Source organism: Acomys russatus, chromosome 19, assembly GCF_903995435.1.
Source record: "Acomys russatus chromosome 19, mAcoRus1.1, whole genome shotgun sequence".
NCBI lineage: Eukaryota > Metazoa > Chordata > Mammalia > Rodentia > Muridae > Acomys > Acomys russatus.
In genome coordinates, this window is record NC_067155.1 from 51,077,965 (window position 1) to 51,104,817 (window position 26,853).

A 26,853-nucleotide genomic window follows, 5' to 3' on the forward strand; every position below is an offset into this window, starting at 1 on the left:
TCCTGAGGGCTGGGACAACAGGCCTGTGTCACCTTGGCTGGCTTTGAAATAAGGAAAGTGACACGCTGGAAGATAGGAGGACTTGACTCCAGTCATGGGAGCACATGGGATGCCCCAAGAGGGAGGCAGTGTGCCCTGTAGGACAAGCTGTTGTAGTTGTACAAAAAGACTCCAGCCAAAGGCTGTGAAGTTCAAGGCCGACAGCCCCGTGGTTCACAGCTGTGAAATGGGGAAGCCCTCTAAAATTCTCAGTCAATAACACAAAAACCAGCCCATCAGTGATCTACAGAGCAAGTTACAGGACAGCTAGAGCTGTCTTGAAAACAACAAAACAACCCCCCCCCCAAACCTAAAAAGTCCAGTCTCCAAATAGCCAATGAAATCGGCAGTTTTCAAAAGCTGAAGTGGAAGTGGCCAATAACAAAATAACAAAAATGTTTTCAGGGCTTAATAGATATCCCAGATGGCACTGACTACTCACTCTCCCAAGGACCTGGTTTTGTTTTTTTTGTGTTTTTCCAAGACAGGTTCTCTCTGTGTAGCTCTGGCTGTCCTGGACTCACTTTCTAGACCAAGCTGGCCTCAAACTCACAGAGATCCACCTGCCTCTGCCTCCTGAGTGCTGAGATTACAGGCGTGTGCCACTACAGCCGGCAAAGATCTGGGTTTGATTCCCAATACCCACATGGTGGCTAACAATATCTAACTCCAGTTCCAGAGGATTCAATGCCCTCTTATGCCTTGCCCAGACATTCCACACATTGTACACTGACCAATTATTAAACATAAAAGTCAACCTTACTATCCATTAGGAAAATGCTGATCAAAACTACATGAGAGCCAGGTGTGGTGGAGCACACCTGTAATCCCAGCATTTGGGAGGCAGAGGCAGGCAAATCTCTGTGAGTTTGAGGCCAACCTGGTCTACAAAGTGAGTCCAGGACAGCCAAAACTACATAGAGAAACCCTGTCTCAAAAAGCCAAAAAACAAAACTATATGAGAGATTGGAGAGATGGCTCAGCAGTTAAGAGCACTTACTGCTTTTGCAGAGGCCCTAGGTTCGGGTCTCGGCTCCCAAATGGTTGTTCACAGCCATCTGTGATTCCAGCTCCCGCTTCTGGCTCCTCAGGTACCAGGCAAGCACATACATAAAATAAATCTTAACTACATGAGATTTCACCCCAATCCAAATGGCATCCTACAAGAAAATGACAAAAGAGCCATGTATGATGCTGCATGCCTTTAATTCCAACTCTGGGAGGCAGCAGCAGGAGGTAGGTAGATGAAACTGAGTTCCAGTGCAGCCTAGGTCAAAGGGAGTTTTTGCACATGGATGCTGGAGCTAGAAACCAGTCCAGCCACTATGGAAATCAATATGGAGACAACCTCAGAACCCTAGAAAGACCTGACATAAGACCCAGCAATGCCTACTGAGTATTTACCAGAGGACTCCAAAGCAACACGTCACAGATAGGCTTAGCAATACAACCGGCCCGGTGCCCAGCAAGGTAAAGAATGGGTGAAGAAAATGTGGTTTATGTAAGAAGGGGATTTCTTTTAGCCATGAGGAAAACAGCAAGATTAACCTACTAAGCTGATTAAGCCAACCACAGGAAGATGAACACTATGTTTTCTCTTATTTGCAAATCCTAGACTATAAATACGTAAAACCATATATGGGTGATGTGAAAGTAAAACTGGGGAACAAAAGGGATTAACAGAAGAAGAGAATGGTGGAAGGGGGCAGTGCCCAATACATTGCTGGCTATATGAAAATTGTTCTGTGAAACCCAGTTGAGGTTTTATTTTTTGAGACAAGGTCTCATTATGTAGCCCTGGCTGTCCTAGAACGCTCTATATAGGTGAGGCTGGTCTCGGATTCCTAGAAATTGTCTGCCCCTGCCCTCCAACTCCTGGGACTTAAACTTGGATTAATTGTCAACCTTGGTGCCAATCACCTTTATCCCAGTAAGCAATCTAGAAAGCCCTTGTTCTATTGCTTTGTATTTTTAGGTAGGGTGCCATGTAGCCCAGGCACTCATAACCCTGCCTTCACCTCCCAAGCCCTGGGATGACAGGTGTGTGCCACCACACTTTGCTCAGACAACCTTATACTGCTGATCTTCCTGCCTCCAACCTCCATGCGGTAAGGGAAAAGGTGTGTGCTAGCACTGCTGGCCTAGTGCCTGTTTCCCCTTAGCTTGGAGACCAACTCCTGGCCTTCTGGTTACTTCATCATATTCACCCCTTAAACCACCCCACTTTATCCAGGAATGTTCCCAAGCTGTTGGAGAGGCAGCTGGGAGACCTGGTCCTCCCACCTCCACAATTGGCATCAGTGAATAAACTACCTTTCCCCAAACCCACTCTGGTGATCAGCATTGCCAGATGGTTATAGAGACCTGCCTTGGTAACAGGAGACACGCTCACCCCCTTGATCAGGCAGGAAATGCAAAGCAATAGTTTTCCATGCACTTAGGCTAAGCTGCAAACCAAGGTACCATTCCCAGTACCACATATGCCAGACTCAGGTGGTATACACCTGTCACTTTATCCTTGCTGAGGATAAAAATTTTAAGGATAATAAATAAATAAAATAAATAAATAAATAAGCAATCTCCGTAGCTGGTGAGCAGAAAGGACCAGGAGTACTTTCTCGTGTACTAGTGAGAAAGGGTCTCACTAGCTAGCCCAGGCTAGCCTCAAAACCCTGTCAGGTGCTGGGATGACCAGCATGCACCACCTGCAGTGCTAACTAGCTATTGTGTATTCTGGGTAAGCACTCCACAAACTGAGCTATACCCCAGCCTTCAAAGATGTCTAAGTAGACGTTTAACCAGCACACTGGCGCTCCTCCGTGTGGGCATCCATGCTGCCGTCGAAGTAGAGGATAGAAAGTCGGGGGCCGTGTATGTGCTCCACGTTGGTGACAGGCTTCAAAGTGGCAGAACCTAAGGGGAATGGCCAAAGCCTGGATCCCTGAGTTATATGCAACGTTACGTAGCTGCCTACAGATTCTGCCAGAATCGCCCCCTGCAGAACTGCATCTGGCCGCCAGAAGGAGCCTTAAAATCCTGCGGATAGTGCCGAGTCCCTACCCTCCGGCCTTCCGGGAGCTCACAAAACCTCAGTTGCAGCCGCTTCTGACCGGTTCACTAAAGTCCAGCAAGCCCGCTACTTTCTGGCCCTTTCGTTTCAAAGCTTCCGTTCCGCGTTCAGGAGCGTGGACCTGCCCGCTCCGGTTTCGGCAGATATCTTGGATGTCCCCGCGTCCCCACAGTTCTGTGTGTGTCTTCATAAATCCCTGGGATTCCTATTGTTGCCCTCGAACTGGAATTTGAGTTCCAGAAAAGTTGAAGACTCTTTGCGTGGTCTTGGCAAGGCTATTGGGCTTCTTGATGACCTGTTTATTTGGACACACAGTGAGCACACAATGCCATGCTCAAATCACACCACAATAGGCGCTCAGTTGCCACCGGTTTATAGAACCTTCTCGTACTCTGTTCACAGTATTGTAGGAATTGGTTTTTTAAAATAAATAAGTGGAGATGCCGGGGATTGAACCCGGGGCCTCATACATGCAAAGCATGCGCTCTACCACTGAGCTACATCCCCTAACGAAATGTCGTATCTCCGAAAAAGGTGATGGAAGCCAAATGCACGCTGTTCTAAGGCTTTTCGATTTCATGATATGGGTGTCATGAATTAAGGCCTTGGGAGAAAAGGAGAGAGAGAGAGAGAGACAGAGATAAAAAAAAGAGCCAGAAAGAACAGAGGGAAAAAACCTGACAGGAAGAACGTAGAGAGGAGGCGTGTGTTAATCTGTCTATAGCTGCTAGTCTGTAAATCACTGCTTATAGCTTTTCCTCGTTAGTATAGTGGTGAGTATCCCCGCCTGTCACGCGGGAGACCGGGGTTCGATTCCCCGACGGGGAGGCTGCATACCAGGTTTTGCATTTTAGAAATCCTGGCCTTCTGAACCATGGATGGGTGCACGAGGCTTGGAAAAGGGTCTCACGTGGAGCGTAGCCTCACCCCACCTTCTGCCCATAGATAGATACTCTCTCCTGCTTTGATGATCCACTGACTTCTTCACTTAGGACGGGCATGAGTGACCACGGTCAAGAAGTTGCCCCCCCCACCCCCTCACCCACTTCCTTTCCCTCCCACTTTTCTTTCCCACCTTATTCCATTTTTGTCCTTAAGGTGGGGTTTATTTTATTTATTTTTAAAATCCAAATAAAAACAGGCGCTGAGAACGTATCCATCAGGTGTCCGCTTCTCACCAGGGTTTTGTTTTTTAACTCCTGATTTGCCTGTAACCCTGGTAGGCTTTTAAATCCAGGAAAAATCCTCCTGGCTTACAGAACTTCGTCTCCTTTCTCAGTTTTTGGCTTGTTTTATTTATTTATTTATTTATTTATTTATTTATTTATTTATTTATTTTTTTAAGACAAGACTTCATGTATCCAAACTAATTTTTCAAAAAAGATTTATTTATCTTATTTTATGTCTAGTACTGTTTTGCCTACTCGGTATGTGCACTACAGGAGTGTCAGCTGCTTGTAGGTGTCAGTAGAGAGATCAGATTCGTGATGTGAGGTGGGGTCAAGGCGGGATTAGAATTCCAAGAAGGAGCAAGCCCCCCTGTTTCCTCTAAATCATCTCCAAAGGTGATACAGCCTCCATCCTGGCCAGGAAAACCCAGTGTTGTGGATGAGCAGGTATACTGGCTAGGTGAGCTCCATCTGCCAAGCCATGACAAAACCCCAAAGTCTGGGAATGTTAAGCAACAGAGAAGTAAGTCCCCTGGGGACTAGAGGCTGCAAGCTCAAGGCAGTTCCCGTGTGTGTGTGTGTGTGTGTGTGTGTGTGTGTGTGTGTGTGTGTGTGTGTGTGTGTGTCCTTTCCCAACCTCCTCTTCTCATAGGACCCACTCCAATGACTCACATAGTTATAGCCATTCTTTCTAATATGTCACATTGTGACATATTAGATAGTGTCAGGGCTGAGACACGTGACCTTTGGAGGGGACACTGGCCTGCGGAAAGGTGACCGTGCCTGTGGTTAGGACTTTCCACTTTCCACCGAACCATCACGCCAACTCTTGGACACATCCTTTTCCTTCCTCTAATCCCAGATCAAGACCATCCACAAGGCCCCTTCCTCCTCCTGAGCCCCCTCTCCCCTCCCCCATGTCCCCTTCCCAGGCCTTCTCCTGCAGGCGTGGCCCAGACACCACAGCTCCAGGTTGGACCACTACACCAGCTCTCCCCACTCCTGTTATGTGGCTGCTTCCCTAGTTCGCTGCTGTAGGCTCTCAGCAGCCCACCTCGGGGACCTCACTTTCTCCCCTTGCTTCCCTCCACTTTCTGCTCCCCCTAAGGGGATAGAACAGGCATGCCCCTTGCCCATCGACACCTGTTTCGCTTCCTCGTGCTTTGCTGTGCTGAGCATGAGTGCAGATATGTAGACCACGCTTGGTGGCCGGATTTGAGTCAGGTGTGGCCCTGACCAAGCCTGAGCCTCATTTCCGGAGTGTTTACTCGCCTAGCCGGCATCTGCTACCTCTGGGGCGCCTGGCAGCTGACGGCATTCGGAATAGACCGCGGGCGGGGAGGAGCAGAACTTTGAACCAAGAAGGGCTCGTTCGAGCGTTTGTTACTGGCTCGACAAACATTTAATAAGCACCTTCTATGTCGCGCCAGGACTGGGGTCTTCCGCAGTGATTGTGACCAGCGTAGGTGTGTGTTTCCAGTTATCGATAGGGGAAATGATAAACTCGCAGCGGACAATAAGGTCCTGGGCTTCCAGAAAGTGCCTTCTCTTAGTGGACTTAGGGGACGCGAGAGGACGATCCAAGAATGAGACGGGTGGTGTGAATTTCTAGGCATCGGAACTTGGGGAAAAGAAAGAAAAAAAGTAGAAAGAGAAAGAAAGAAAGAAAGAAAGAAAGAAAGAAAGAAAGAAAGAAGGAAGGAAGGAAAGAAAAAGAAAAACGGCAAACACCTTAGAAACACAAGGAGAGGAAAAACAGCGCCACTCTCACAGCCGCCGAAATAGCTCAGTTGGGAGAGCGTTAGACTGAAGATCTAAAGGTCCCTGGTTCGATCCCGGGTTTCGGCAGCTCTTCCTTTTCCAAAATTCCTTTCCAATTTAACAGATCTTTTCGTTTTCTTTCTACACAAAATCCCGCAGCATCATGCACTGGTGAAAAAGCTCCGGAAACTTGTCTTCTGCTCTTTTTTTTTACGGTGAATCGACCTAACGCAAGCGCCTTACGCTTTCGCATGATGTCTGCCGGTGTACGATTAGCGTCTATTTATTAATGTCTGCGTTCAGAATCCAGGTGGCAAAGTAAAAACCTAAGTAGAGAGTGGACACTTCAAGAAGACGATTTCATCAAATCAGATTAATTTTCTGTAAATTAGTGTGTCACGAGATTAAAAGAGTCTTAAAGGAGCTTCTTGCCAGGGCGACAATCAGCTCTGTTCCTCGTTAGTATAGTGGTGAGTATCCCCGCCTGTCACGCGGGAGACCGGGGTTCGATTCCCCGACGGGGAGGCTATGTAACATCTTTTATCAACTTGGTGTTTTTTGTTTCTTTTCCAACCTGTTTAAATTCTGCAACTATTTCAAATATACCTAACCCCGTCGCCGAAAAATTAACCCGACCCTCTTTGTTAGACTCCATCGTCTTCAACACGAGCTCAGTTCGGGTAACAGTTCCCTAGAAAGACACTGCTCTCCAACTGCCATGTGAATGTCTCCCTGGTCCCTAGACCCAACTCTCTCTCTATTCCGAGCGCGCTGCGTCTCCTTTTTTTTTTTTTTCCCCTCTTTTTTTGGAAGGGGTGCGGGGAGCGGTATCGAGACAGGGTTTCTCTGCGTAACTGCGTCTCCTTGCTCCGGGGTCTTCTGATGTCTGTGAATTTGGGGCGCTTTCTTGTCCCCGCACAATTGCACATCTTCCCGTTCCGTCCATTTATTCCTTTGTTGGCCCTCTTAGAGGGCTTGGGTGGTCAGTAAAAAGGAGCCAACCACCAGGAGAACTGGGAACATCGTGCAAATGCGCTGTGGGGACGAAGAGGAGCAACCTGGGCTTGCTCCCGAGCCTGCAAGGTCGTGCCCTCTGTTCTCTCCCAGAGCCTCAGACCTAGAGGTATATGGGCCACATCAGTTGCCAATGGACGCCTCTGTACTCCGTGAGCAACGAAGCCTCCAACACCGGGAGACCCAGGGGCAAGATGGTGTGGGACTTCACACATGGGGCAGGGGCATGACGGTATAGGATGCAACAGCCCCTCTGGGGTAGTCCACACCAGCGACTACTGCCACAACTGGTGGTCGAGTCTACAGTCTCTGTCCTTGACGACTGTCCCTGTGAGCAGCCAGGGTTGGGTCTATCGATTGTCTCCATGCCCCCACCGGAAGCTCAGAGAGGTCAGGTCACCCCAGCTGCTACGCCCAGCATTCTTGCAGACGACGTCAAGCCGCAGTTGCTGTGAGCCCGCAGATGGGTATGAATGGCAGGTCATTTGAGGGCGCGGTATCCACACTAAACATGATAGGCAATCCCCGGGGGTAGCCCTGGAGGCTTGGGGGCCTCTCCTCAAAGCTCGCAGTCAAAGAACAAACTCCCCTCGTCCCCCACCCCGCCTCGCGTCCCCTTTCACTGATATATTGCAGTTTGAGTTCTTGCTCCAAATTTGAGTCGTAATTGTGGAGCCTGAAACTGTTTGGCCATTTTCATGTACAGAAAATTCTTCCAGGAGCTGGGTAAGTGGAGAGAGAAAGGGAGAGTAACAAGCAGACCTATAAACTCAGTCATCGAGGTTGGAAAGCGTCTCAAATGTGAGGAAGCAGAGAATTCTGGGTAATGAGCATTGGGGTCAAGTCCTTAATTTGGGGGAATTAATATATTTATTTATGTATTTACTTTCTGTTTGTTATTTAAATTGTAAAAAAAATTAGCTTATAAACAACGAACATACTCACTTTGGAAATATAAGTCAACTTGTTTTTCTTAAAACCCTTTTAAATAAATACAATTTTAATTCAGAAGGAGGCAGGAAAAAAAAAAACTGATCCATTATTGGTATAGGGAGGATTTTCCGATATGCCGCAAGAGCCTGTGGGGGATGTAGCTCAGTGGTAGAGCGCATGCTTTGCATGTATGAGGCCCCGGGTTCGATCCCCGGCATCTCCACTTCTTTTGCATGGGCTCTGGTTTTGTTTTCTTTCTGTTTCCGGGTGTTTGCAACTAAATAGTGCCAGGAAAGACGTCGTTGTAATGATTGCTATTGCAGTGATCTCTTGGAACTGAGATTTTTACATTCATTCTTATCCTAAAACCTGTAAAAATTTGAATATTCGTTGCTGGAAGAGTCCGAAGAGAGTGGACATCAGGGCAAGTTGGTCACCAGATGGCTTTGATTATTGAACAGCTGCAAAAACTAGAGGTAGAACCATCAGGGGATTTTGTACGCTGTGGCTCTGGGTCACCCTCTGACGCACAGGGTGCAGGTGTGCAAGGCACTAGAAGTCCCGCAGTCCCAGCCAGGGCCTGGCTTTACGCAGCTGACGCGATATCTGATAAGAATGAAGGACATACACACAGTGGGCTTTTCTTCCTTAGAGATGCACGTACCTGCATGTCTTATCGTTCAAGTAAAGGTGCACTTTAGCACTCGGGAGGCAAAGGCATGCGGATCGCTGTGAGTTCGAGGCCAGCCTGGTCTACAAAGTGAGTCCTGGACAGCCAAGGCTACACAGAGAAACCCTGTCTCGAAAAAACCAAAAAAAAAAAAAAAAAAAAAAAAAAAAAAAAAAAAAGTGCACTTTAATAAAAACTAAAGTTTTTTATTGCCTCTGCCTCCCGAGTGCTGGGATTAAAGGCATGCACCACCATCACCTGGCTTGAAAGTTAATTTTTAATTAATATTTTTTTGGTTAGCATGTGAACTACCAGGTTTCATGAAAGCACATCCGCGCATGTGTGTCTATGTTGCTCCCCCCCCCCACTCCCCTCCACACACAGTTTTTTTCCAAGACAGGTTTTTTTCTGTGTATCTCTGGCTATCCTACAACTTGCTTTGTAGACCAGGCTAGTCTGGAACTCACAGAGATCTGCCTGCCTCTGCCTGGGATTAGATTAAAGGCACGCCACCACCACCGGGCAAAAATATGCTTTTTCAACTGCTGGATTTTATTTTAAACTAGGAGAAGTTGTCCACGCCTGTGTTTCCAGAATTTGGGAGGCTGATCTATAATGATGCGTTCCAAGCCGTTGTGAGCTAAGAGACTTGTTTCCAAAAACAATTTAAAAAAAGAAAATAAACGGGGGGACTGGAGAGATGGCTCTTCCAGAGGTCCTGAGTTCAATTCCCAGCAACCACATGGTGGCTCATAACCACCTATAATGAGATCTGGTGTGCATGCAAGCAAAACACTATATATTTAATAAATAAATAAATCTTTAGAAAAAGAAAAACCAGAGAGAGAGAGAGAGAGAGAGAGCAAGCAAGCGCAGAGGTTCACAGGGCAGCTCACAATCACCTATAACTCCAGTTCCAGTGAATTCTACACCTTCCCCTGTCAGGTACTGCATGCACATGGTGGGTGACCAGACCATGCGTGCAGGAGGCCAGTACACATAAAAGTAATCAAATCCCTAGACAGAAGCCTTTGAGATGGCTTAGTGAGTAATGTGGTAGCTACAGATTCCACCAGGCCTGGGTAAGGTGACTCCTCAGGCCTGTCATTGAAGGGCCAGAGTAAGCCAGATCTGACCTCTGCTGTTCAACTCATGGTGTTAACCCCCGCACCACCACCTGAGCCAGGTGGTGCTCACCATTAATTCCAGTACTCAGGAGACAGAGTCAGGCAGATCTCTCTAAATTTGAGGACAGCCTGGTCTACAAAGCCAGTCCAGGACTACAAGAGAAACCCTGTCTCACCAAAAAGAAATAAAATAAAAATAAAAATAAAGTCAGGCTGGGCAGTGGTGGCGCACGCCTTTAACCCCAGCACTCGGGAGGCAGAGGCAGGTGGATGGCTGTGAGTTCGAGGCCAGCCTGGTCTACAAAGCGAGTCCAGGACAGCCAAGGCTACACAGAGAAACCCTGTCTCGGAAAAAATAAATAAATAAATAGGGGCTGGAGAGATGGCATAGAGGTTAAGAGCACTGTCTGTTTTTCCAAAGGTCCTGAGTTAATTTTTTTTTCTTTTTTCTTTTTTGGTTTTTTGAGACAGGGTCTCTCTGTGTTATCCTTGACTATCCTGGACTCACTTTGTAGACCAGGCTGACCTTGGACTCACAGCAAACCACTTGCCTCTGCCTTCTGAGTGCTGAGGTCCTGAGTTCAATTCCCAGGGCTCACAACCACCTATAATGAGATCTGGTGCCGTTTTCTGGTGTGCGGCACACATGAGGACAGAACACTGTATAAATAATAAATAAATAAATATTGTAATAAATAGCCGGGCGTGGTGGAGCATGCCTTTAATCCCAGCACTCGGGAGGCAGAGGCAGGCGGATCGCTGTGAGTTCGAGGCCAGCCTGGTCTACAAAGTGAGTCCAGGATGGCCAAGGCTACATAGAGAAACCCTGTCTTGAAAAACCAAAAAAAAAAAATTGTAATAAATAAATAAACAAACCAAAAAAAATCCCCCCACCTGACCTAAGCCTGACCCTGGAAAGTCACCAGAGAAAAGGACAAGTGGATAACCACAAGAGTGTGGAGAAATCTTATCTTATGGTGTGGTGGCACTCGCCTTTAAGTCTCAGCACTCTGGAGGCAGAGGTGGTGAGTGGGGGTGGGGGGTGAGAATGAGGGGGGCCTCTGGGAGTTGAAGGCCAGCCTGGTCTCCAAAGGGACTGAGTCCAGGACAGCAAGGACCACAAGAGAAGCCCTGTCTCAAGAAAAAAGAAAAAGAAAGAAAAAGAAAGATTGCCCATCTGTGCTTGGCTTGTGGTTAAACATTCATGACACAAGAATTCAGCCTGGTGGCCACCTGGCTGAGCCAATCAGAGACCGACTCATGTAACTGCCTTGCTGCCCTCCAATCAGGTTAAAAGTTACCTAATCTTGCTGAAATTCCCCCTCTTTACCCATAAAAAGGCCTGTGAGTCCACATCCAGGGTTGCCATTTTGTAAAGTGGCTGACCCGTGCAGGACTTTCACTTTTTAAATAAAAACGTGTTATGTCCAATTGTGAGAGATAAACCCCCACCAACAGACCACCCAAGAGCTTTTTATAGGTTTTAGACAAAGAAATGGGTTTTACAGTATGCGATTGCATGACATTTGGGCAGAAAAGCTGCAAGCAGAGAGTTACATGCCTTGGTGTTTCATAGTTGGGTAATAGGTGTAGGGGCAAGTTGACCTATAGAAAAGATCGGTTGAAGCAGTCATGGGAGTTATTAGGAATTTTGGCCTGGCTTCTCCTAACTGGGTGTTGCTATGTGCCAGACCACCTGCTGGTCACCTTAACCAGCAGAGATTATATTTGGACTTTCCCAAGGTGAGCTGATTGTGTTGCTAGAGGAATTTTTCTGTTTAGACTAGTTTGTAGTTTTCCTGGAATCTGGGTTCAGCCCTTGGCCAGGTTTAACACAAAATGGAGTTCCTTTTCCAAAATGGAGGTTAAGAGCACTGTCTGTTCTTCCAGAGGTCCTGAGTTCAATTCCTAACAACCGCATGGTGGCTCACAACATCTATAATGAGATCTGGTGCTCTCTCCAGGGTGTAGGCACACATATGGGCAGAATACTGTACGAATAGTAAATAAATAAATCTAAAAACAAAAACCCAAAATAGAGTTTGTATGGTCTTTACAAACACTCTTTCTCTGCTGGACGTGGTGGCACACACACACCTTTAATCCCGAGCACTCCGGAGGCAGAGGCAGGTGGATCGCTGGGAGTCCAGGACAGCCAAAGCTACACAGAGAAACCCTGTCTCAAAAAACCAAAAAGAAAGGAAGGAAGGAAGAAAGAAAACCCAAAACAGGGCTGGAGAGGCGGCTCAGTGGTTAAGAGCACTGTCTGCTCTTCCAAAGGTCCCGGGTTCAAGTCCCAGTACCCACATGGCAGCTCACAACTGTCTGTAACTCCAAGATCTGACACCCTCACACCAATGCACATAAGAGATAAAATTTAAAAAAAAGAAAAAAGAAAACCCAAAACAACAGTAAAAACAAAAAAGTCGGATGTGGTGGCACTGGCCTTTAATCCTAGCACTCACACTCACAGGCAGAGGCAGTCAATCAGGGCCCAGTTAAACCCACTGTAATACAGGAGGTGGGGTTTGTTTGTTTGTTGGTGGACAGGGTTTCTCTGTGGAGCCTCCCAAGCACTGGGATTAAAGGTGAGCACCACCACTGCCCCCACTCCCACCCCAGGTGGGGTTCTTTTACTGTAAACAGTGTGAGATTCCTGAGTGACGTGTTCCAGAAGAAATGAGGCCACACCCAAGGCCATAAAACAGGCTTTAAGCCTTGCTCACTGTCTCTCTAACAAAGTATTTATATATGAAGATAATAGAAACTCTGTAGCCTTTGCAGATAATAATACCTGTATTGGATTGCATTTATTTGTGTGATTTTACTGGCCAGGGCCAGGCCTCAGCTGTCAAAGCAAAGGGAGAGAGAAAAGCACTTCCTGTTTATGAACAAAGGTAGAAAGGCCTCAGTTCACACAGGACCCAGCCTGGGATCTACATGTTTCTAATTTTGGAAAATTTGACATATCACTTGATGTGGGTTTGGGTTTTTTGCTTGCTGCTTGCTTGCTTGTGGGCTACACACACAGAAACCCTGCCGAAAGAGAGAGAGAGAGGAGGGAGAGAAGGGGGGGGGGGTAAGGGGAAGAGGAAGAGGAGGAAGAGGAGGAGGGGAGAAGGGAGGAGAGAAGAAAAGAAAAAACATGTAATACTAAGAGCCTAAGTCCGAACTTCAGGGTGGGCCATCATGTGAGCTGAGGCCAAGGTCAGCCTTTCTTCACTTATTCATAAACAACCACACAGCACCCTGTTTTTCTCTTTCCCTTTGCTCTCCAAGCGGCCTTGGTAACCTCTGCTGGTTGCACAACCCGAGGCAGAACAGACTTCTGGCTCCACACTTCCTTTTCGGGAGGGGAAAAAAAACCCCCAGCAACTGACACTTCTGCTTTGTCCCAGCCCCAATTACTGAATCCGGTCACACACCAGGTGTGACCTTCCGAGCAGGGTGACTCCGTAGGGACAAGCTGGCGGCGTCATCCCTCCCCTCCCCCATCCCGCAGCGCCCCGTCACGCGCGTACGCGCAAGTGTCCTCAGCCAATCCCTCCCTGTTGCTGGGTCCCTTGGTCTGTCCCCATTGGTGGCGGCTCTGAAGCAATCGCCCCCGGTAGTCTGCAAAGGACGGATCTGCGTGCGGAACGAACTGCAAAAGGAATCCAGTGAGTCACGGGGCTTCTAGCACATTCTAGCATTTCCCATTCTAGGTCAGGAGGTTTGGCATGTTAATGCTGTTACTTGCTACCTAAGCCCTGAGGCCAAGTAGGACATGGGGACATCGGTGTCCCTTTCAGAAAATAGACTAGCAACTGTGATAATCTGCCCTCCCAGGTTTTCTGCAGAGGACGTCTGGGGACACAGGATTTCACGTGGGTGGCAGTGCCCTGGCACTGTGACTTGTTTATAAGTGTCTTTAGCCTGGGCGACTGGTATTATCCCCTCCTTAACCCTCAGGGCCATGACAAACTTGGTGGATGGCTCAGTCCTGGCTGGGAAGCTGTTGTGTTGTGGGGCTGCAGCCAGCTCTGAGGGGAGGCCACTTGTTGCCATCCTGCTCCTCTGGTGCCCTTGGGAAGCAGGGCGCCTCTGTTTGTTTTTAGAACACACAGCCGATGGGTTATTAAAAACAAAACAAAACAAAAAAACCAGTTTGGATGTGAAGAGGAGGATTGGGTAGGCGTGTCCAGGAAGCGTTAGTTGCCTCCTAAGTGCTGGGACTAAAGGCGTGTGCCACCACGCCTAGCCTCAAAGATTATTTTAAAATACACATTTTAAAATGGGAGCCTGGTCTACAAAGCGGGTCCAGGACAGCCAAGGTTATAGAGAGAAATCTTGAATCAATAAAATAAAATAAAATAAAAAAGCAAGCAAAATTAAAAATCTATGTGTTGATACTCAGAGAACTTTCCCTTTAGGTCAAAAATATTTTCTCCTAGCTGCCTGTTGACGTTACTAGCTGAGAAAAAAAAAACCAAACAAACAAAAAAAAAATTTTTTTTTTTTTCTCTTTTTGACAAAAATTAGCAGGAATTAATTATATATAACAATGGGTTTTACTGTGATATTCTAATACATGAGAATTTTGATCATGTTTGTTGGAAATAAGAAAATCTATTTCTTACACATTTACCCTTATTACTTTCTTCCTTCCCTTGGGCCCTCTGAACATTTCCTCCTTTCATGCTGACCCTTGGCCAGGTCCAGTGCTCAAGCCTGCCTCCCCCTCCCCCACCTCTGCAATCTGTGCGTCTTGGCTCTGAGCCTTCTAGACTATGGAAAAAAGCTGATGCCACGAAGCCGGTGACTCACCCAAGAAACAGGAATCACGAGGCTGAAGCAAAGTGACAGCCAAATATAGCACGGTGTGTTTGGAACCCAGTATCAGTGTCAGAACCAACCTCAGCCTCTTGTCCCCTCCCAGATTTCTGTCTGAAATCGCGAAAAAATTGACCTGCACAGAAACCGGCCTCAGAAACCACCGAGATTTTCCACCAAACCCAGAGAATGGCATTTTAATGTCTCAGTGGCATATGACTTCACTCATGGAAAAAATCACAGAAATTAACAGTCCATTTTGAACAATACCTCTGATCTTGAATTTTTATGAATTCTTAACCAGGGGGCTAAACATGCCTGAAATCTCAGCCCCTGCCTGGATGGTAGAGGTAGAAAGAGCTCTGCAAGTTCGAGCCCAGCCTGATCTACAAAGAAAGTCAGTCCCACGGTAGCCAGGGCCAAAAAAACTCAAACATTGCTGGGATTAAAAGCATTCACCACAAGCCGGGCGTGGTGGCGCATGCCTTTGATCCCAGCACTCGGGAGGCAGAGGCAGGCGGATCGCTGTGAGTTTGAGGCCAGCCTGGTCTACAAAGTGAGTCCAGGATGCCCAAGGTTACACAGAGAAACCCTGTCTCGAAAAACCAAAAAAAAAAAAAAAAAAAAAAGCATCACCACAAATAAAGAAATAAAGAACTAAATAAAAAAAATTAAATTAAAAAAAAAAAGCATTTACGCCGGGCGTGGTGGCGCACGCCTTTAATCCCAGCACTCGGGAGGCAGAAGCAGGCGGATCGCTGTGAGTTCAAGGCCAGCCTGGTCTACAAAGTGAGTCCAGGATGGCCAAGGCTACACAGAGAAACCCTGTCTCAAAAAACCAAAAAAAAAAAAAAAGCATTTACAACCATGCCCAGCAGAGGTTTATTTTTAATAATGTGTATACGTATGTTTGTGTATCAATGTATGTCACATGTGTGTGAGTGCCCCCAGGGGACATTGGGCCCCTGAAGCTGGAACACAGACTGTGGACAGCCTCACATGGGTACTGAGAGTAGAGCTCACGTTCTCAGAAGCATTATACTTGCTCTTATTGATGGGCCAACTCTCGACCTCAGAGATTGGGTTTTTTGTTTGTTTTTTTCCAGACAGGGTTTCTCTGTGTAACAGCCCTATCTGTCCTGGACTCCCTTTGTAGACCAGGCTGGCCTCAAACTCACAGCTATCTGCCTGCCTCTGGCGCCCAAGGGCTGGGATTACAGGCATGCGCCACCACACTGGGCCCCAGGAATTCAATTCTTACCTTCTCAAATCTTAGGCCTTACATTAAAACAAAAAACAAAAAACAAACAAAAAAACCCGAGATAGCTGCAGTGAATTAAACATTGCACCAAACATGTAGTTTCCGCCCCGACCGACCCCAGACAGGGTTTCTCTGTGTAGCCCTGGCTATCCTGAAACTACCCTGTAGACGAGGTTGGCCTAGAACTCAGAGATCTGACTACCTCTGCCCTTGGAGTGCAGGCATTAAAGGTGTGGACCGCAGGCAGGCCACGATAACATGGACAATTCTTAAGGATTTTACATCTCATTGAATGAATTAAGGGTCTGAGAGATAAAGCTTAATGAAAAAGTTCTTGAGATTTTTAAATCTTTAAAAATCTGGGGTTTAAGCCGGGCATGGTCGCGCATGCCTTTAATCCCAGCACTCAGGAGGCAGAGGCAGGTGGATCGCTGTGAGTTCGAGGCCAGCCTGGTCTACAGAGGGAGTCCAGGACAGCCAAGGCTACACAGAGAGACCCTGTCTCGAAAAACAAAAACAAAAACAAAAAAATCTGGGGTTTAATCCCAGCACTCAGGAGGCAGGGGCAGATGGATCTCTGAGAGTTCGAGGCCCGCCTGAACTACAAAGCCAACCCAGGACAGCCAAGGCTAACACAGGGAAACCTTGTCTCGAAAAACCAAAAAGGAATAAAATAAAATAAATAAATAAATAACGGATGCCTTTAATCCCAGCACTTGGGAAGCGGAGGCAGGAGCACCTCTGAGTGAGGCCAGCCTAGTCTACAGAGAGGGAGAGCTCCAGGACAGCCAGGGCTACACACAGAGAAACCCTGTCTCGAAAAACTAAACAAAAATTAAAAAATAAAAACGGAAAGAAAAAAATTAAGGGCTTCAATGGGTTCAATCTATGAGGTAGGCTAAATATAAACAAATTTTTGAAATTGTCGTGTTTCCTTAGTGACAATAGCATAGAACCTTCTCGAAGTTTCTACCAAGGACACCAAGCATAAGCAGGCTCAAGAACAGCCTGGTAAAGATCTAGTTCTGCCTCAGGTCTAATGCCAACAGTTTTCATTAACTGTGTGGACTGTCTGCTTTCCTTAAAGAATTAAGATTAGTTTTCCCCAAACGGGGAGAGGTTTCTTCCTTTATAATTTAAAAAAAAATTCATTTAAAAAGGCTTTGTCAATTCCCTTGTTTTGAAATTTGCACAGTCATCCACCCTGTCACCGTGCCAGGGAGGTGAGGGCTAGGCCCAGGGGAACCCTCCGTGGCTGAGGAGAATGAGGAGGCCGGGTCGCCAAAGAAACCTAAGCCCTTTGTCCCCCAGGACGTGGAAAGGGGACCAGGACCCCCCCAAGATACAGTTAGCTGGGGGGTAGGGGCTACTGGGCGCGAAGCCGTTGTGCGCCTGCGCCGAGGTCCGCTTCGGCCGCGGTGATCCGAGCCGGGTTTTCACGCCGATTACGTCACTGTCTTACACAACACACGCGCTGATACCTCCGCGGGGCCGCATAGGGTCGCAGGCCTTCCCCCCTCCGCACAAAGCTCCGCATTCTCTGACACGCGAAGACTCCACCAGAGGACCCCGACGGTTACAGCCAGTCGCTTCCGCTGCAACGACGGGAACGGCCTTAAAAAAATAGTCCCTAACCGCCTTTCCGCGGAGGGATCGCGGGTTGTGGGAGGGGCGGGGCTTCCTAAGACTATATAAAGCAGACGCCGCGCTCGCCTCCATTAGTTTCGTCGAGACCTAGCGTTCCGTCACTTCTCTTCTGTGAGGACTGCTGCTGCCACCGTCGTAGGTGAGGACATGGCCTTCGTAGCCCGCGGGGCCGAGGGGCGAGAGGAGGAGGAGGGGACTGGTAGCCCCGCGGCTCCAGCGTTCGGTTTCCGTGTCCCGCGAGGAGGGCGGCTGTCGTGGGGCGGAGGACCCCGGCGACAAGATGGCGGCCTAGTGGAAGTCGGAGGAGGAGGAAGACGCGCGGCCCTGACGCGCTGGGCGAGGTCGGGGTTGTGGGGTAGGGCCGCGAGGCCGCTGACGCCGGTTAAACCGGGAACTCAGGAGGCCGTGGGGTGGGAAATGAAGGCGGGTCGCGCGCACTAGGAGGAGCCTCTGGCGTGAAAGCTGTGGGGGCTTGACCGGCGGGAGAGGTCGGTCGGTTTTCCTTCCGTTGGCAAATACGGAAGTGAGGTTGAGACTGACGTAGAGGGGAGGGCGGCGGTAGGTGGCGGTTCCGCCCGGCCTGCGGCCCCTATGACGTCGCAGGTTCGGTGAGCTCATAATGCATAGTGATGCCATTTCCCTGACCAGGTTTTATTCAGTTGGAGGGCAGGGTTTGGGCCTCGGCCTCCGCCTCGGGTGCCCTCACCATAGTGGACAAGAGCCGGAAATCCAGAGGGGAAAAGTGAGCCCTACGTTATGGGTGTTATTTCTTGCCCTGTTTGGTTTTGAGAGAAGGTCGCTGCCATGGCCGCCTGGAACACTGTTTAGACCAGGCTGTTTTTAGACTTTGAGACCCTCTGGCTCTACCACCTATGTGATGGGGATTCAAAGCCAGTGCCACCGCCCAACTAAGTTCGGTGTGTGTGGGGGGGCTTGTTTGTTTTTTTGTTTTTGGTTGCTCCCCCCCCCCCCCCGACAGGGTTTCTCTGTGTTTGGCCATCCTGGACTCGCTTTGTAGACCAGGCTGGCCTCGAACTCACAGCGATCCGCCTGCCTCTGCCTCCTGAGAGCTGGGATTAAAGGCGTGCGCCACCACGCCCGGCTTGTTTGTTTTTTTGAGACATGGTTTCTCTGTGTAGCCTTGGCTGTCCTAGACTCAACTTTGTAGACCAGGCTGTCCTGGAACCCGGCAGCGATCTTCCTACCTGTGCCACCCTAGTTAGTGCTGGTATTAAAGGCGTGCACCACCAGGCCCTGCCCTGAGTGAATTTTTTTGTTTTCGTTTTGGTTTTTTGAGACGGTTTCTCAGTGTACCCTGACTATCCTGGACTTGCTTTGTAGATCAGGCTGGCCCCAAACTCAGATCAGCCTGCCTCTGTCTCCGAGAGTGTTGTGATGCTGGGATTACAGATATGCGAAGTTTGGTGTTCTTTTGGTGGGTAGGAGCGCTGAGACACAGGAACTGTCCCGGCTGACTTAACAAATCCAAAGATCTGTCTTAGTCTCTGTTTGTTCCTGGTGCTTGGAATAAACTTGTGCACTGGCTCAGACCTCGGTTTTTTCCCCAGGAGACTGGGTTTTTCCGATTAGCCTTGGCTGTCCTGGACTCACTTTATAGACCAGGCTGGCCTGGAACTCACATTGATCTGCCTGCCACTGCCTCCCAAGTGGGCCACCACACCCAGCACCAGACCTCTGTTTTTTAGATAGTCTATAGTAGTAGCTGGCTATATTGACCAGGTTGTTTGGGAGTCTCCTAATTTTGCCTCCTAAGTTCTGTGATTTACTGCCTGTTTGGAGTGGGTTTTCCCAATCCTCCAGAGGTGTCATGTCAATCAGGCTTTATTCCAAATTATTCACATAGACAGGAACTGACTTTCAGCTATGTGTACTGCAGTCTCCACAAGTTGGTAAATATAGGCAAAGGTCACCATGCCTAAGTCCCTATCTTTCTTTTTTCTTTTGGGTTTTTGAGACAGGGTTTCTCTGTGTAACACTGACCTGACCTGCTTTGTAGACCACACTATCCTTGAACTCAAAGTGATCCTTCCACCTCTTCCTTCCAAGAGTTGGGATTACAGGCTGTGCCACCATGCCAGGCATGCCTAGGTTTCTTTATTGAGACATGAATTTTATTTTACTTTTGGTTTGTCGACATTTTTTTCTGTGTAGACCTGGTTTTACTGGACTTACTTTGGTAGACTTCTGTTAGCCTCAAAATCAGAGCTCTGCCTCCGAGTGTTGGGATTACAGGCATATGCCACTATGCCCCAGTGAAGTTTATTTCTTGTTGGATTTAAAAGTATTCCAGGGGAATCAGTGGCTGAGTTCCAGGACAGAATGGAGTCTGTGTAGCTAGAACTTATGTAGACTGGTATCCAATTAAGAGATCCAACAGTTGGTACCACCCCATAAACACATCGTTCCTGACCTGTTTATTTTGTTTGTAACAGACAATGCAGATCTTTGTAAAGACCCTGACAGGCAAGACCATCACCCTGGAGGTCGAGCCCAGTGACACCATCGAGAATGTCAAGGCAAAGATCCAGGACAAGGAGGGCATCCCCCCTGACCAGCAGAGGCTGATCTTTGCAGGCAAGCAGCTGGAAGATGGCCGCACCCTGTCCGACTACAACATCCAGAAAGAGTCCACCCTGCACCTGGTCCTGCGCCTCAGAGGAGGGATGCAGATCTTTGTGAAGACCCTGACAGGCAAGACCATCACCCTGGAGGTCGAGCCCAGTGACACCATCGAGAATGTCAAAGCAAAGATCCAGGACAAGGAGGGCATCCCCCCTGACCAGCAGAGGCTGATCTTTGCAGGCAAGCAACTGGAAGATGGCCGCACCCTGTCCGACTACAACATCCAGAAAGAGTCCACCCTGCACCTGGTCCTGCGCCTCAGAGGTGGGATGCAGATCTTTGTGAAGACCCTGACAGGCAAGACCATCACCCTGGAGGTCGAGCCCAGTGACACCATCGAAAATGTCAAGGCAAAGATCCAGGACAAGGAGGGCATCCCCCCTGACCAGCAGAGGCTGATCTTTGCAGGCAAGCAGCTGGAAGATGGCCGCACCCTGTCCGACTACAACATCCAGAAAGAGTCCACCCTGCACCTGGTCCTGCGCCTCAGAGGTGGGATGCAGATCTTTGTGAAGACCCTGACAGGCAAGACCATCACCCTGGAGGTCGAGCCCAGTGACACCATCGAGAATGTCAAGGCAAAGATCCAGGACAAGGAGGGCATCCCCCTGACCAGCAGAGGCTGATCTTTGCAGGCAAGCAGCTGGAAGATGGCCGCACCCTGTCCGACTACAACATCCAGAAAGAGTCCACCCTGCACCTGGTCCTGCGCCTCAGAGGAGGGATGCAGATCTTTGTGAAGACCCTGACAGGCAAGACCATCACTCTGGAGGTCGAGCCCAGTGACACCATCGAGAATGTCAAGGCAAAGATCCAGGACAAGGAGGGCATCCCCCCTGACCAGCAGAGGCTGATCTTTGCAGGCAAGCAGCTGGAAGATGGCCGCACCCTGTCCGACTACAACATCCAGAAAGAGTCCACCCTGCACCTGGTCCTGCGCCTCAGAGGTGGGATGCAGATCTTTGTGAAGACCCTGACAGGCAAGACCATCACCCTGGAGGTCGAGCCCAGTGACACCATCGAGAATGTCAAGGCAAAGATCCAGGACAAGGAGGGCATCCCCCCTGACCAGCAGAGGCTGATCTTTGCAGGCAAGCAGCTGGAAGATGGCCGCACCCTGTCCGACTACAACATCCAGAAAGAGTCCACCCTGCACCTGGTCCTGCGCCTCAGAGGTGGGATGCAGATCTTTGTGAAGACCCTGACAGGCAAGACCATCACCCTGGAGGTCGAGCCCAGTGACACCATCGAGAATGTCAAGGCAAAGATCCAGGACAAGGAGGGCATCCCCCCTGACCAGCAGAGGCTAATCTTTGCAGGCAAGCAGCTGGAAGATGGCCGCACCCTGTCCGACTACAACATCCAGAAAGAGTCCACCCTGCACCTGGTCCTGCGCCTCAGAGGTGGGATGCAGATCTTTGTGAAGACCCTGACAGGCAAGACCATCACCCTGGAGGTCGAGCCCAGTGACACCATCGAGAATGTCAAGGCAAAGATCCAGGACAAGGAGGGCATCCCCCCTGACCAGCAGAGGCTGATCTTTGCAGGCAAGCAGCTGGAAGATGGCCGCACCCTGTCCGACTACAACATCCAGAAAGAGTCCACCCTGCACCTGGTCCTGCGCCTCAGAGGTGGGATGCAGATCTTTGTGAAGACCCTGACAGGCAAGACCATCACCCTGGAGGTCGAGCCCAGTGACACCATCGAGAATGTCAAGGCAAAGATCCAGGACAAGGAGGGCATCCCCCCTGACCAGCAGAGGCTGATCTTTGCAGGCAAGCAGCTGGAAGATGGCCGCACCCTGTCCGACTACAACATCCAGAAAGAGTCCACCCTGCACCTGGTCCTGCGCCTCAGAGGAGGGATGCAGATCTTTGTGAAGACCCTGACAGGCAAGACCATCACCCTGGAGGTCGAGCCCAGTGACACCATCGAGAATGTCAAGGCAAAGATCCAGGACAAGGAGGGCATCCCCCCTGACCAGCAGAGGCTGATCTTTGCAGGCAAGCAGCTGGAAGATGGCCGCACCCTGTCCGACTACAACATCCAGAAAGAGTCCACCCTGCACCTGGTCCTGCGCCTCAGAGGTGGGATGCAGATCTTTGTGAAGACCCTGACAGGCAAGACCATCACTCTGGAGGTCGAGCCCAGTGACACCATCGAGAATGTCAAGGCAAAGATCCAGGACAAGGAGGGCATTCCCCCTGACCAGCAGAGGCTGATCTTTGCAGGCAAGCAGCTGGAAGATGGCCGCACCCTGTCCGACTACAACATCCAGAAGGAGTCCACCCTGCACCTGGTCCTCCGCCTCAGAGGTGGAATGAAGATCTTTGTGAAGACCCTGACAGGCAAGACCATCACCCTGGAGGTCGAGCCCAGTGATACCACCCAGAAGATCAAACAGGTTGATGGACGTACCTTTCTCAACACAGTATCTAGAAAGAGCCCTTCTTGTGGTTGTTCGTGGGCTTGATGGGGAATTGTCTTAGTTTCCCCATATGTTTTAAACTGTTCACCAGTTTCCTTGCCCTTTGAATAAAGTATTGCATTCCCAAAGGTCTGGTCTTGTTTGGCTTTGCTTCATTAGTTCCTTTTGGGTTGTGGAGGCTTTCAATTTTGTGTCATCAGTTCATGTTTCTGTCAGAAAATGTTGGGGCTGGAGAGATGGCTGAGAGGCTAAGACTGTTGTCTGTTCTTCCAAAGGTCCTGAGTTCAATTCCTAGCAAGCACATGATGGCTCACAACCATCTATAATGTGATCTGGTGCCCTCTTCTTAGGGCATGCAGGCCAAACGCTGTATATGTAAGAAAATCATGAAATAGGGGCTAAGTGGTAGGTATTGGGTGTGGAGTGTAAAAGTATTCTAACCTTTCCTGTCCTGGACCTCACTCTGGAGACCAGGCTGGCCTGGAGTTCAGGGATCCAAGGTATATGGCATCACTATTTTGTGTGGCTATTTGACTGTATGTAGTTGAAGTCAAGATGTTCAATCCTCTGGGGTTTAGATGTTGGTGAACCAACATGAGTGCAGGAAGAACAAGTTCTGATCCATCTTTCCAGCCCTAGAATATATTTCTAAAAAGATGTGGCTAAAAGAAACCAAATACAACTTTCTAAGATTTATTATTTATGCAGTATAATGCCTGAATGTTTGCTTGTCAGAAGAGGGCAGGAGATCTCACTATAGATGGTTGTGAGCCACTGTGTGGTTGCTGGCCTTGAACTCACAGCAATCCGCCTGCCTCTGCCTCCCAAGTGCTGGGATTAAAGGCGTGCGCCACCACGCCCGGCACAACTAGAATTTTTTTTTTTTTTTTTAATTTTATTTATTACATATACAGTGCTCTGCCTGCATGTACATCTGCAGGCCAGAGGAGGGCATCAGATCACATTATAGATGGTTGTGATGCACTATGTGGTTGCTGGGAATTGAACTCAGGACCTCTGGAAGAGCAGTCAGTGCTCTTAACCTCTGAGCCATCTCTCCAGCCCCCACAACTAGAATTTTTTAAAGGTTTAATTGTGCAAAGTATTTGTTTGCATATGTGTGGGTGCTTAAGCTCAAGGCTGTAGTATCAGATCCTTTATTGGCAGTCAACCTGATCTGCATGTTCAGAACCAAATTCTGGGTCCTCTGGAGAATCAGTACCTGTTTTGTTTTTTTCTTGGTTATTTTGAGACAGGCTTTCTCTGTATCCCTGGCTGTCCTGGACTTGCTTTGTAGACCAGGGTGGCCTGGAACAAATCTGAATGCCACTGTGCTTGGCTTAGGACCTGTTCTTAATGTGCTGTCTTCTGGTTGTAGGCAAATGGAATTTTGTGTAAAGCATGCCAGGTAATCACAAGTAAATTGTGTGGAGGCCATTAAGAATAGTAATAGTCCTGTCTCCAAAAAAAAAAAAAAAAAAAAGTGTGTTAATGGCTGAACTACTCTGCGCAGTGACTTTCCAGGCTTCAAGTTTTATGTGAAACAGTTAAAGGTTTCATATGTAATTGATAAGGAGTATTGACTTGAACTTGCACAAGTGTGGGCAGTCAGGTGATGTTTGCTAATTGGAGAGGTTGGGAGGGATGTACTTCTGAGAGGATTCAAGTTTGGTTTCTTTTACCCACATATTTGCCTCACTGCTTTTAACTAGCTCCAGAGTAGTCCAATACCTCTAGCCTTTGTATGTACGTCTACTGAAGGTGCATTTACTTCCCTTAAAGATACAGATATTGAAAATCAATTGGTGTAATCCCAGCTCTTAGGGACAGGTGGATCTTTAGTTCAAGGCCAGCCTGGTCTACAAATCAAGTCAGGACAGCCAAGGCTACACACCGAAAGATTTGTAAAAAAAAAAAAAAATTTTTTAAACTGAGAAAAGTGTGACTTGTCTTGGTTGTTCTGGGATTTGTGCCACATGCCTAGCTTTATTTTTGTGTTCTGTGTGGGAGGTGTAGGTGTTCGATGGAGGCGCTGGCTTGACTTTGGGGAAATGCTCACGGTAGGTGGTAGCCATTTGGGCAACATGATGTTGATAAACCATGGTCTGATCTGATGACCCCATCTTTATCTATTTCGTGTAGCCCCTGATTTGGAGACTTCAAATTCCTGATGCTGTGAGCTCCCTTTTCCCCTTTTTTTCTTTAGGAATAATGCGGGGAATAATGAAATAGCCAGTCTTAGTCATGTAAGCACACATTCCACATGATTAAAATTCACCTCACTTTTTGTTTATTTCATTATAGTCCTAATTAAAACACAAGGTGTCATGCAGACTAACTTCAAATCTGACATATTCCGGCCTCAACCTCCTTAATATCAGAATTACAAGCTTGGGAGGTGGAGATAAGCCTCAGAGGTTAAGCTTACTAGTTGTTTTTCCAGAGGACCAAGGTTGTTTCTGGCACCCATCACCAATCATTTGTAACTCCAGTTATCCAATACCCTCTGGGCCTCTGCATAGCAGGCAGGCAGCAGAACACACACATTTTTATTTTTAAAGATTATTATGTATACAGTGTTCTGTCTGCATGTAGGCCTGTACTCCAGAAGAGGGCAACAGATCTCATAGATGGTTGGGAGCCACTATGTGATTGCTGGGAATTGAACTCAGGACCTCTGGAAGAGCAGTCAGTGCTGTTAACCTCTCAGCCATCTTTCCAGCCCCCACCTATAGTTTTAAGTTAAAAGCATAGCTTGGTGGCAGTGAATACTTTTTGTTTATTATTTATTTTGGTTTTTTGAGAGGGTTTCTCTGTAGCTTGTACACCAGGCTGGCCTCGAACTCAGAGATCGTCTGCCTCTGCCTCCTGAGTGCGCCACCATACCTGGCTGGTAGTGAATACTTTGAATTGCAGTAAAGGTAGGTCCAGTTCCAGAACAGCCAGGGCTACACAGAAACCATGTCAAACTACAAGCATGGTTGTCACGTTCAGTGTAATTAAGAAAAAATTTTATGCTTATTTGTAGGTATGAAGATTGGAGTCAAATTTTTCCACTATGTGTGGTCCCCAGGTCCAGCAGCAAGCATTGGCTGACCTATTGCTTGATGCTTTGTTTCAATGAGAACTCTATCTTTGTTTCTTAGCCAGTGCTCCCACTCTGTATGTTCAGCTTTGTGTACATACAAGTTCTCAGTTGGGACACTGGGAGAACTCTAGGCTCCACACTGTCCCTTTTATGTTTTCACTTCAGATCTTGTCAGTATTGTCAGCCTTAATAGCCTTTCATCCTGTGTAAAGGGAAGAAAGTCCTTTTCTAAAAATGAAGCCAGTATCTCATGTTTCTAGAGTACAAGCATGTGACAAGCATGTAAAAAGGGAACTGCTCTCCATAGTTTGGATTGATACTAGATACTATTTTAAGAGTTCACTTACACCCCGGCATGTTGGTGCACCCCATTAGTCCCAGCACTTGGGAGGCAGAGGCAGGTGGTTCACTGTGAGTTCGAGGCCAGCTTTCTCTACAAAGCAAGTCTGGGACAGCCAAGGCTACACAGAGAAACCCTGTCTCAAAAAAACAAAAAAAGTTCACTTACAGAGGTGGGTTTGAGTTTGGAAGTATAAGGCTTGAATAGTGTACATACACAACCACTTGTAACTCCAGCTCCAAGGGAATACAACAGCAGGCACTTAGCACTCAAAATGTCCCTGCTTCCAGATTGACAGTTCTGGCAAGCAACGCTCCTCTGCAAAGAGGGCACCCCTGGGACACATGCAGGTTTAGTAATGAAGACTTGCAGTGCCCCCAAGAGTTTGCAGTTGGCTAAAACAGCTGGAATTAAGCTACAACACCCACTGGATTACAGCAGGGAAGAAGTCTCTATTAACCACCGTCTTCCCTAATCTCACGCTCTGAGTCGTCCTCCACCTCTCCACCCAAGTTGTCCTTTAGAGCCACTACTCTTACTAGGGGGTTCCACAGGGTGTCCCTTTTAACCGAGACTGGCCTTAGACCATCTCACGCCTCAGTGTTGTGTAGTGCTGTCTTCCAAGCCATACTGTCACCATGTTCAAGTCAGATGTGCCACCTTGCAGAATATCTCAGCTGGGTTTGTTGACTGTTGCTTTGTAGACGGAGCATCCTGGGACACTGACCTAACTATCCAACTGCCATTCCCAAGCACTGACTGCAACTCTGTCCTAACTCCTCATGGTCTCCAGGGCGGGCTAGAGAAAATAGGAAAGGAGTGGGTGAGGCCGACTTCATCTTTGTGGCTCC

The 26,853-nt window shown here is 48.3% G+C and overlaps 1 protein-coding gene and 5 non-coding genes across 6 annotated transcripts; 5 read left to right on the forward strand and 1 right to left on the reverse strand.

Annotated features, from left to right (window-relative positions):
• Positions 1-3,544: 3,544 nt before the first annotated feature.
• On the reverse strand, positions 3,545-3,616 carry Trnaa-ugc (transfer RNA alanine (anticodon UGC)). Its single transcript has one exon. It is a non-coding gene; the product is annotated as a tRNA-Ala (tRNA).
• A 249-nt stretch (positions 3,617-3,865) lies between these two features.
• On the forward strand, positions 3,866-3,937 carry Trnad-guc (transfer RNA aspartic acid (anticodon GUC)). Its single transcript has one exon. It is a non-coding gene; the product is annotated as a tRNA-Asp (tRNA).
• Positions 3,938-6,053: 2,116 nt separating this feature from the next.
• Trnaf-gaa (transfer RNA phenylalanine (anticodon GAA)) lies at positions 6,054-6,126 on the forward strand. The gene has a single exon. It is a non-coding gene; the product is annotated as a tRNA-Phe (tRNA).
• A 366-nt stretch (positions 6,127-6,492) lies between these two features.
• Positions 6,493-6,564, forward strand: Trnad-guc (transfer RNA aspartic acid (anticodon GUC)). The gene has a single exon. It is a non-coding gene; the product is annotated as a tRNA-Asp (tRNA).
• A 1,573-nt stretch (positions 6,565-8,137) lies between these two features.
• On the forward strand, positions 8,138-8,209 carry Trnaa-ugc (transfer RNA alanine (anticodon UGC)). The gene has a single exon. It is a non-coding gene; the product is annotated as a tRNA-Ala (tRNA).
• A 9,315-nt stretch (positions 8,210-17,524) lies between these two features.
• Positions 17,525-22,702, forward strand: Ubc (ubiquitin C). Its single transcript, XM_051161430.1, is given in 3 exon segments — positions 17,525-17,642; positions 19,957-20,746; positions 20,749-22,702. Coding segments are annotated over 2 exon segments (2,658 nt in total). The 5' UTR covers positions 17,525-17,642; positions 19,957-19,959; the 3' UTR covers positions 22,620-22,702.
• The last annotated feature ends 4,151 nt before the right edge of the window (positions 22,703-26,853 follow it).